Consider the following 11,535-nt stretch of genomic DNA (forward strand, 5'->3'; position numbering starts at 1 on the left):
TTAATATTTAGTCATTTTTTCCATTATTGTAATTGTGTATAAAGTTTAATTTGAATGAAAGTTACTCTCAAATGCTTTCAGTGTTGCTGTGTTGAGTGTTTGCATGTTTAAAGTTTGTATGGAAGACACAGAAAGACGTTTGGCTAAAGAAATCTGTGCTAGAGGGACTTTTTAAATAAATAGTAGAAAACAAAAGAGATGTTGAATTCTTTAGAGAATTTTCTAGAAATCTTTTTCTTTCAAAACAGAATTCAGAATATTGATCTTTGACATGGAAGCTGTTTCTACAGGATCCTGATGGACACTCAAAGCTTTTATAAAATGTTCTCATTAGTTGTTTACAGCAGAATATCAACCGATGTGAACCAAAACAACAAAAGTGCACAAGTGTGTGAGACTACAAATTATAGAATCAGTACTGCTGATTTCATTACTCTTAACTTTTAAAGGCAGATTTTGTATCTGAGAGCAGGGACGCTTGCTGTGTTCAGTGTGACTCGTCTCTGCAGAAGGTCAGGGCTCCTGATAGTTACAGTTAGTGGGTGACTTACTGGGCAGGTGGATCCTGAGTGTCTTGTGGAGTCAGGGTTCATTATGGTCCTGGTTGCTACTGGAAACAAAGAAGCAAAAGGAGGGTGTGTTGTTCAGGAAGTACAGACTGTAGCTCAGCAGGTAGAATTACTAACTGGAAGGTTGGAGGTTTGATCCCTGGCTGCTCCAGTCTGCTCGCCACAGTATCCTTGGGCAAGATATGGAACCCCGACTTCCTCTCCGATGCATCCATCATAGTGTCATTGTTAGAAAAAGAAGTGCTTGTGTGAATGAAGCACGCTGTATAAAATGCTTTGACTGCTCATATTGAAAAGCAGCTTATAAGAACTGGTTCATTTTCCAGATAATTCCACTATTAAGACAACAGACATGTGGGAGGCTTTCTCCTGAGAGTCACACTGAAAGTCTTGCTGCTCCTCCACAAAATGACACAGCTCAGCTAAACACAACTCAAACTAATCTACACTATTTTTCTTTATTACGCAGCATTTTTATAACTATTTCCAGATGTTTCTAAAGATGAAAACAGAATTAAACTCCAGCCTGATCCGTTTCTGAGGTTCCTGACTCTGAACGTCCCTCAAACGCCTCTCTGATCGTTTCCTTCCGTCGCTTTTACTTTCGCTTTCGTGAATATTGTGGCGCAGTTGATCGTCTCCATGTTAAGGTAACGTTAGCAGTCTGTACTGTTTCCTGGCTAACATCAGCTGTGTGCAGCTTAGTTTCAGCATAAATCTGCTTCGTTTGATGTGAGATCAGAGTCTGGGAACGAGACAGAAACAGTTAGTTGATGATCAGCAGCTGAACTCAGAGTCGATGTTACTGTGGATCCACTGACTGATGACTGTAGGCAGCTTCTCCTGCCTCCAGCAGTCTGTGGATGTTGATTAGCTGCTGGCAGTGAGACAGGGCTGTCCTAACAGTTGCTTTTCGGAAGTCGCTGCCAACATTTCATCTATAAAATGCATTTCTCTGCTGTTGTATTTGTATGCAGGTTATTTTCGTTTTTCAGTTTAACTGGTGATATTCATTCGTGTATTGTAGGTGAATGCGCTGATGTTAGTTCATAAATTCTGCAGAGTTAGTAAACTGGCCGTTTTTGCTCAACAGTTCCTGTTTCATGTTCAAACCATCAGACAGAAACTCTGCGTTTGTTTTTATGTTCTTCAGCCTGTTGTTCTTCAGGGAGTCTGTGATGCGTTTAATGACCCTCCACATGCTCTGAGGGTCATTTGAAGAGAAATAGAACTTCATCTTTAGAGCATAAGTGGGTTTTTGCCCTCTTTATGCCCGCGGTCAGGCTCTGTTTATTGTAGTATAACACTCATAGGACACGGTGTCCCGCTGCACACACACTGCACACAATGACAGCTGCAGAGTTTGTGTCTGATGTATGAAACACTGTTGGGTTAAAATCTGGTCAGAATGAATGCAGGTGCAGGTGTGTCAGTTTAGGACCACTGGACTAACATCCAAGTGCTCACAATATAAAGTGTATTCTGTAGTAACATCCTATGGTGTTGCAGCAACAATCCCACATGAAAACGTCAACAGTCAAACTCAAAATCTCTTTTTGTCAACAATAAAATGACAGCAGACCAATTTAAACAAAGTTGGTAAAATGCTTCAGAAATTAGTAAAATATTAAAAAGTGTCTTGATGCTCAATCATCCAGTAAATCCCCAAAAAGTTGATTCTGTTCATCTGGATGTTTTCAGCAGCATGGATCAGTGTGAGGACAGAGAGGAGGGAGTCCCTCCCTCTAAAAGCACTCTGTGTGGGGAACATGAGAGCCAGACCAAAGCTCAGAGGTGAGATGACCATCTCTAACTGTCCGTGACTCTTCTCCATGTCACAGCTCAGCACTCACATCACTGCTCCATCATTATTCACACTCATACCTCTGTGTGTGTTGTTTTAAAGCCCAGAGCTGTGGGGCGTACCAGGCTCAGCTGGACATAACCCTAAAACTAATCCAGAACCTGGACCTGAACCCAGCTGTGTTTCATTAAAGAGCAACGAGTCGAAGGGTGTTGGTGTAAACTTTAACAAAAGACTGTTATGTGACAAAGAGTAAGTACATTATTTTTATGAGTTTCAGATTGTTCATCATGTCTTTAATTTAATATTTCCAGTTTTTCCTTCCTATCTCATGAAGCTGTTACATTTATTGTTTTTCATTTAGGATCAATAAGAGGCCAGAATCTCCTGGACCTGAACCCAGCTGTGTTTCCTTAAAGAGCAACGAGTCGAAGGATGTTGGTGTTCACTTTAAACGCTGTTCTTCTGCTGCTGAGAGGTAATGTGTGTCTAGATGTTGTCGCTGACTCTGTATTTTTGAATAAATCCTCATGTTTAATATCAGCTCAGCTCTTCAATTCAACCAGAGTTCAAACAAAGGCTTAATATACGTGTGTGTTTGATATAATGCCAACAAGTACAAATAGGTGTTCTTACAGGTCTTAATCACAGAGCTCTGATAAGTCTGGTGACTTTCACAGTCAGCAATTTTGCTGCCTTTTACTTTATATTGGCCTTTTTAAAGCCCTTCAAATTCATACAGAGCTTTTAACACCAAACTCCTTTACAGTCCTTCTCCTCTCACACACCATCACACGACTGATTTGTCTGCAGCAGCTGTGTTTTGCTAGTATTTTATTATGTGTGTAATCTCCTCATATTGTTCCTGTGGTTTAGTTTGACTTCCTTCTGCAAACTCAGCTGCTCTGTTGCTGATACACGTCTCCATCAATATGATTGATCAGATGCTGCCAACACCATGTGTTTCATGTGAACGCTCAGCTGAAACCCTGGGTTGACTTATCCAGTTAATAACAAGCTTCACGTGACTGTGAATGCTAAAGTGAATCCAGATAAAGGAAAGAGACCCTGCTAATGTTGGACTCACTTCTTAGTGTAGATCCCAGGAGGAAGTTCAACATAGCAGCCATTCTTTGTGCGAGCTCGACCAAACCTGAGACCACAGTGCAGGATAATGATTATCATCTGTCTCTGTCAAGGACATTTAAAATCCACAAATAACAAAAATAATTATATTTGATCATTAAAATCTCTTTTCAATTAAAAAGCATGAGCACACTGGTGGATTACAGAAACATGAAAACTCGTTAACAGTAAAGTTAATTTAGGCGTAAACAAAGAGGCAAACATACTTAAGTAGAAGGACTGATGTTTGTGTTAAAATACCCTCTTAAAGCTGAAATACTGATTCAACTTCTTTACTCAAGTAAAGGTAAAAGAGTCCAGGCTCTGAAATGTACTCACAGTGTTAAAGTAAAAACTCCATCTTTGAAGGAAATTTCTGCCAGTTTTGTGCAAAGTTACCTGAACTTCTACCTCCAACATTAATATGAGAAAATTATCTGAACTTTTATTCTAATGAATTTAATCAGCTTGAACATTTTGTAGCACAAACGTAGAAAAAACCCAAAGGGAATAAAAAACAGCTCCGTTTGCTGTTGCCTGCATTGTTGATGGTGGCTTTGCCTCAACACCTGAACAGGAAAATGAGTTTAGTCAAGTATTAAAGTGGGATTGAAGAGGTCAGGAAACCAGAGATCAGGTGTTGTGGTGCAGCATGGTCACAAGAATCATTTAGAAATAAAATATTTTCTCTTCTAGATTGTTTTGCACACAGTCTGATGTGCTGCTGCTCTGAGGTTTACTGCTCTCTGTGTGCTTAGAAAACTGTGAGGTACAAGTAGATTTGACACAAGTTATAATGGCTGATTTCCATATAACGGTGGAATACAGGGACTTAGGCTATGTCCACACGTACCCGGGTATTTTTGAAAACGCAGATTTTTCTATGCGTTTGCACCTTTCGTCCACACGTAAACGGCGTTTTCGGTCACTGAAAACGGAGATTTCTAAAAACTCCGGCCAGGGTGGATATTTTCTAAAACTCAGTTTTTGCATTTACGTGTAGACGAGAAAAACGGAGAAAACGCAGCGTCAAAGGTGTGCGCCTTTTCTGACGTCACAGTGTGCCCCACGTTGTTGTTTCGGTGAAATGAATTTTTACAATACTGTTACTGTTAATTGTCCTCTCTGCAGTGTTTAAATGCTTACATATACACACACAGTTACTGTCCCGCCACACATACGACTCGGTTCTGCTTATATGCCCCAGCTTTGTTTACTATTTCCCACCGAGGCTTCTAGACTTCTGATTGGCCAACATTTCTACACGGTTAGGAATATAGCGCCACCTGCTGCTTTGGCATGCTCCTAGCAGCGTTTTCCTTCATTTCTGTCTTTACGTGTGGACGGGATTATTTTTTAAAACGAAAACGGAAAATCTCCGTTTTCAAAAATACCCGTGTACGTGTGGACATAGCCCCAATCGTTAAGTGAGAAGAAAGTTTGAAGCCTAATCTTAAAAGTAGAGATAGTGTCTGTCTCCTGAATCCAAACTGGAAGCTGGTTCCACAGAAGAGGGGCCTGAAAACTGAAGGCTCTGCCTCCCATTCTACTTTTAAATGCTCTAGGAACAACAAGTAGGCCTGCAGAGCGAGAGTGAAGTGCTCTAATAGGGTGATATGGTACTACAAGGTCATTAAGATAAGATGGGGCCTGATTATTTAAGACCTTGTATGTGAGGAGCAGGATTTTGAATTCTGGATTTAACAGGAAGCCAATGAAGGAAGCCAAAACAGGAGAAATCTGTCTCTCTTTCTAGTCCCTGTCAGGACTCTTGCTGCAGCATTTTGGATTAACTGAAGACTTTTCAGTGAGTTTTTAGGACATCCTGATAATAATGAATTACAGTAGTCCAGCCTGGAAGTAATGAAGGCATGAACTAGTTTTTCACTCTGAGACAGGATATTTCTAATTTTAGAGATGTTGCGCAAATGGAAGAAAGCAGAATTACATATTTGTTTAATATGTGCGTTGAAGGACATGTCCTGGTCAAAAATGACTCCAAGGTTCCTCACAGCATTACTGGAGGCCAAGGTAATGCCATCCAGAGTAAGAATCTGGTTAGATACCATATTTCTAAGATTTTCAGGGCCGAGTACAATAACCTCAGTTTGATCTGAATTAAGAAGCAGAAAGTTAGCGGCCATCCAGGTCTTTATGTCTTTAAGACATTCCTGCAGTTTAACTCATTGGTGTGTGTTACCTGGCTTCATGGACAGATAGAGCTGGGTGTGCTATGTCTTCTGATGATGCTGCCTTGGTGATTTCAACATCCATGTCTGCTGTGACTCTAAACTTCTGGTCAAGGACTTTTTAAATATTATTGACTCTTTTAACTTGACCCAGTGGGTTACTGGTCCCACGCATGAAAAAGGTCACACACTAGGCTTGGAGCTTTCCCACGGGCTGGATGTGTGCATCACTGAAATGTCTGAGTTGGGCGTCTCTGATCATTTTCCTGTGTTGTTCACTGTAACGCTGCGCTGCTCAGTAGATAAGTCGTGCGCCCCAGTATGTAAAACCGAGCGCTTAATGCTCTGACAGCGCTGCTTTTTCTGCTGCCTTTATGGACTCTGGAATAATGAACTCCAGCTGTTAAAGTGTTGAGGACCTTTCGGACACTCTTCATTCTACCTGCACTGATATTTTGGACTCTATTGCTCCGTTCAGGACTCTGCGCGCTCAGCATTTATCAGAGCTGTGGTTGAATGAACATACACGCTCCCTTAGACGTGACTGTAGACGCACTGAAAGGAGATGGAAAAAGGACAGATTGGATGTTTCTCTACAGATTTTAAGGACTTTCTGTCTTTCTTACCAAGAAGCTGTAAAAACACAGTTTGTCTTAAACTTAGTGTCAGTAAACAGTCACAGGCCTCAGGTACTTTTTAATGTCCTCAATCGTTTTCTTCCTTCACGTGATAATGTCGGAGTCATTTCTTCACCAAGTATTTGTGATGATGTTTTAGCATTTTTAACAACAAGGTTCTGTCTATTAGGGCTCTTGTCTCGCCGACTGCTGCCTCAGTCCGAGTCTTTCTCCTGTGTGCTCAGCTGTCTTAGAGCAGTTTGATCCCGTCTCCCTTAATGACTTGACTGCGGTAGTTTGTAACCTAAGATCATCACACTGCCCCTCTGATTTTCTCCCCCAACTACTCTTCCAAGGATTGTCAGGTTGGAGATTGGCCTACAATTAGCTAAGACAGCTGGTCTAGGGATGCTTTTTAAGTAAAGGTTTGACTACATCCAGCTAGGGATGGGTACCGTTTAGATTTGAAAACCTGCTCAATCAGAATCAGTTGCTGACGATGGCTTTTTTCTTTTACATTAATCATGTATAATCTTAACTCAAAGTGAACATAGACTTGATTGAAGTAACTCAGTCAACTCTGAGTTCATGGCTCGACTCAGTTTGTTGGCCCTGCACCTTAAAACTATTCCCTGTTTGTCCCTCATGTTTTTTGGATATTGTTTTCACATCTTATGTCACGGCTAGCGGGGCGAGCCGTGTTGAATTTAATAAAGGACCCAAGATGCCGACACTGCTGTGAAGTGAGTGAGCTTTATTGAAACGGTGAAGTGCAGTGGAGATGGCCTGTGCAGAAGCTAAGATAACCTCTACTGAAAAAACTAAAAAACTAACCTGAAACCTTAAACGGAGACACGGGGAGATAACACAGACGAACCAGCAACAAGCAGGAGAAAACAAAGGGCTCATATACACAAAAGAGCCATCAGGGAATGAGAAAAGGGAGACACAGCAGGATCAACTGGACACAACCAGACAAGGGGAAGCAAAAGTAGACACACTAACGTAGGACATGGCACTGTCAAAATAAAACAGGAAGTGAACACAGAGACACAATACTAACACAGTACAGAGGGAACACAGAAACCAAAACCTCAGAACTAGAAAATCTTAATCAGGATGAAATTGTAACAAAAGACAATAAGAATCAAAACAAAACCACTGAGTCCACAGACTCGGGACATACATCGGCTCAAACTGTGCTCATAAATATTTTGTAAATCAGACTGTGTAGTTGTGAACTGAGTTTTGTAACATTGTGAAACAAAATATCTGGAAAGTTTATGTTTTTGCGTTCATTGATTTGTGTGTAAAGATGTAAAAAGTGTAATAAACATTAGAACTACTTTTGCTGACACAAAGTTTGGCGAGCACTGCAAGTTGTCCCTTTAAACCAGTCACTGATATAAAGAGAGCACCTTGTTCCAGGGCATCTGAGCATGGAGGCAAAGCTTTATGCAGGAGATGGTAAGAGCTGTTGGGACTAAAGAAACTGAGCAGAAAACTACAGACATCTGGAAACTGAGTTGTTAATTCTCAGTGGGATCACCAGGACTAGCAAAGCTTCACCATGACAGTCATCTGATTGACTGAACCCATCCAAACATCACTTCATGGACCTTTAGCTTGTGTCTGTGTGTGGACAGACATAACATGAGCTAATTATTCATTACTCCTCCACAGAGTGGAGCAGGAGAGAGCCGAGGTTTCCACTGGTCAGTCTGCACAGCAACATCAAACACACCTGGACTCTGTGGTTATGGTTTGTAGTACTACGTTTACATTTGTTCTTTTCAGTCACCTCTATGCTGCACTTTGTGGACCAGAGGATTGTCAGTGTGTCCAACAGAAATCAGAGTTTGGGCTCCATGATTTCAGTCAGATTGGGGTGACTGTAGCTCAGGAGGTGAGCAGGTCAGCTACTAGTCAGAAGGTTTGTGAATCAAACCCTGGCTGGCAAATGTACTGGGTAACGTACTAAACCCAAGCTGCCCTCTGATGCATCCATCAGAGTGTGAAAGAAAGTATTTAAGCACAGAACAATGTGCTTGGTTGAATGAGGCATGTTGTATAAAATGCTTTGTGTGCACAGAGTATCACAGAGAGCTGTATAAGAACCAGTCCATTTACCACCGGGTAATTCATATAGTCTTCTTTTCCAGCGGCTGGAGGACAACATCACCATGTTTGTGAAGAACGAGCTGAAGAAGATCCAGAAGCTTCTGAGTCCAGATCACCCAGAAACTTTAAAGAGCCAGATGGAGGATGAGGAGATGTTTGAAGGTGAGGATGAAGATGAAAGAAAGAGCTGCAGAGAAGCATTTCTGAAGATCACACTCCACTTCTTGAGGAGACTTAAGCAGCATGAGATGGCTGACCATCTGCAGAGCAGTAAGAGAATTTCTCTAAAGACTGAATATTGATCTTTCCTAATAGCTCAAGAAATGGACCAATAGACATTCATCCTTTCAGGGTACTGAAAGGCTGTGATATTTATTGTATAATAATTAATTCTTCTGAATTTGTTACCTTCAGAAATATTTGCTCCACTCTGTAAACGTGAACTTAAAGCCCAACTGAAGAAGAAGTTCCAGTGTGTATTTGAGGGCATCGCTAAAGCAGGAAGCCCAACCCTTCTGAATCAGATCTACACAGAGCTCCACATCACAGAGGGAGGGACTGCAGAGGTCAATGATGAAATGAGGTCAGACAGATTGAAACAGCATCCAGGAAACCAGACAGACCAGAAACAACCATCAGACAAGAAGACATCTTTAAAGCCTCGCCTGGAAGAGACGAACCAATCAGAACAGTGCTGACAAAGGGAGTGGCTGGCATTGGGAAAACAGTCTTAACACAGAAATACAGCCTGGACTGGGCTGAAGACAAAGCCAACCAGGACATCCAGTTCATATTTCCCTTCACTTTCAGAGAGCTGAATGTGCTGAAAGAGGAAAAGTTCAGCTTGGTGGGACTTGTTCATCACTTCTTTAATCAAACTAACCAATCAGGAATCTGCAGGCTTGAAGACTTCCAGGTTGTGTTCATACTTGATGGTCTGGATGAGTGTCGACTTAATTTGGACTTCAACAAAACTAAAATCCTGACTGAAACCAGAAAGTCCACCTCATTGGATGAGCTGCTGATAAACCTCATCAGAGGGAACCTGCTCCCTTCTGCTCGCCTCTGGATAACAACACGACCTGCAGCAGCCAATCAGATCCCTCCTGGGTTTGTTGACATGGTGACAGAGGTCAGAGGGTTCACTGACCCACAGAAGGAGGAGTACTTCAGGAAGAGATTCCGAGATGAGGAGCAGGCCAGCAGGATCATCTCCCACATCAAGAAAGCTCGAAGCCTCCACATCATGTGTCACATCCCAGTCTTCTGCTGGATCACTGCTACAGTTCTGGAGGATGTGCTGGGAACCAGAGAGGGAGGACAGCTGCCCAAGACCCTGACTGAGATGTACATCCACTTCCTGGTGGTTCAGGCCAAAATCAAGAGGATGAAATATGATGGAGGAGCTGAGACAGATCCACACTGGAGTCCAGAGAGCAGGAAGATGATTGAGTCACTGGGAAAACTGGCTTTTGATCAGCTGCAGAAAGGAAACCTGATCTTCTATGAACCAGACCTGACAGAGTGTGGCATCGATATCAGAGCAGCCTCAGTGTACTCAGGAGTGTTCACACAGATCTTTAAAGAGGAGAGAGGACTGTACCAGGACAAGGTGTTCTGCTTTGTTCATCTCAGTGTTCAGGAGTTTCTGGCTGCTCTTCATGTCCACCTGACCTTCATCAACTCTGGACTCAATCTGCTGGAAGAACAACAAACAACGTCCATGTGGCCTAAATTATTTCATAAACCAAAACTCCAATCTCTCCACCAGTGTGCTGTGGACAAGGCCTTACAGAGCTCCAATGGACACCTGGACTTGTTCCTCCGCTTCCTCCTGGGTCTTTCACTGCAGACCAATCAGACTCTCCTACGAGGTCTGCTGACACAGAAAGGAAGTAGCTCACAGACCAATCAAGAAGCAGTTCAGTACATCAAGGAGAAGCTCAGTGAGAATCTGTCTGCAGAGAAAAGCATCAATCTGTTCCACTGTCTGAATGAACTGAATGATCGTTCTCTACTGGAGGAGATCCAACTGTCCCTGAGATCAGGACGTCTCTCCACAGATAAACTGTCTCCTGCTCAGTGGTCAGCTCTGGTCTTCATCTTACTGTCATCAGAAAAAGATCTGGATGTGTTTAACCTGCAGAAATACTCTGCTTCAGAGGAGGCTCTTCTGAGGCTGCTGCCAGTGGTCAAAGTCTCTAAAAAAGCTCTGTAAGTTATAAAGTTTTTATTATTTAATTTGGTTGGTATGTTATGGAAAAACACACTGCCATCAACTTCTGTTTTGTTTTTGTCAAAATCACTGTAATATAATCACTGTACCTTTATATATACGTGACTTGTATTAATGCTGCTGCCCTCTTGTGGCTAAAGTGTAATTATGTTTTTGTTATTAGGGAGGATTTGAGAGAAACAAGTGAGTCAGCACCTTCGCTTTAGCTTAAAAATCCAAATTCTTATGTCATCAGTTATAGTTGCATGTGTTCATTATCATAATTTAACCTTTAATATTGATGTCTTCAATTTATTTTGAGTAAACAGCAATAATTTTATGGTTGTATTAAATAAATACATCACTAATGAATTATTTATTTCAGTAATTAATTAAAAATATATTGATAATGAATTATTTAATGGTGTATTTATTTAATTCATGTTGCTACTCCTGGCCCTGCATCGCTGTTCATAAATACATTTTATGTGAGGGATGTGAATGAGGATGATGAAGATCTGATGATAGCAGATAAAAACAGGCTGCAGAGACTTTGAGCCATACAGGGCACACAGTGTGTGTACAGAACAGCTGAAATCATTCTGGAGGCCTCACTGGAATATGGAAGCATCACAGTACAGCTTCACTAAAGTCTCTGATATGAGATGAGAAATGAAGCAGCCAGAGCTTTTTCATGAGTGGAAATCCACTGTGACTGTGAGCTGCTGCTACAGCCTCCAGATTAGCCAGCAGCTCATCCTGCTCAACATTTTCTCACCAACTTTAATGGAAGTGTGATGTTTTCAGCTGGAGTGATGGTCAGGTGGCCTCCTCTCCTCTTCTTCTCCTCTTCCTCTTGTGCACGTTAGCATATGCTACTTCCGGTGCGGAAACT

At 41.8% G+C, this 11,535-nt stretch overlaps 1 protein-coding gene across 1 annotated transcript; it reads left to right on the plus strand.

The window, feature by feature from the left end:
• Positions 1–2,270: 2,270 nt before the first annotated feature.
• Positions 2,271–9,331, plus strand: LOC120438996 (nucleolar protein 58-like). The gene is made up of 7 exons (XM_039609629.1): positions 2,271–2,363; positions 2,476–2,625; positions 2,738–2,851; positions 7,988–8,066; positions 8,467–8,695; positions 8,840–9,002; positions 9,316–9,331. The coding sequence occupies exons 1-7, from the start codon at positions 2,275–2,277 to the stop codon at positions 9,329–9,331; spliced, it is 840 nt and encodes a 279-aa protein (XP_039465563.1). The 5' UTR covers positions 2,271–2,274.
• Positions 9,332–11,535: the final 2,204 nt, after the last annotated feature.

The sequence above is a fragment of the Oreochromis aureus genome, linkage group 3 (assembly GCF_013358895.1).
Source record: "Oreochromis aureus strain Israel breed Guangdong linkage group 3, ZZ_aureus, whole genome shotgun sequence".
Classification (NCBI taxonomy): domain Eukaryota; kingdom Metazoa; phylum Chordata; class Actinopteri; order Cichliformes; family Cichlidae; genus Oreochromis; species Oreochromis aureus.

Excerpts from the sequence above, each read along its gene's own strand:
- LOC120438996 (XM_039609629.1), top strand. The coding sequence starts at position 2,275 with ATGGATCAGTGTGAGGACAGAGAGGAGGGAGTCCCTCCCTCTAAAAGC. Across the intron at positions 2,852-7,987 it reads TGTTCTTCTGCTGCTGAGAG|AGTGGAGCAGGAGAGAGCCG; the intron begins GTAATGTGTGTC and ends ACTCCTCCACAG. Across the intron at positions 8,067-8,466 it reads ACCTGGACTCTGTGGTTATG|CGGCTGGAGGACAACATCAC; the intron begins GTTTGTAGTACT and ends CTTCTTTTCCAG.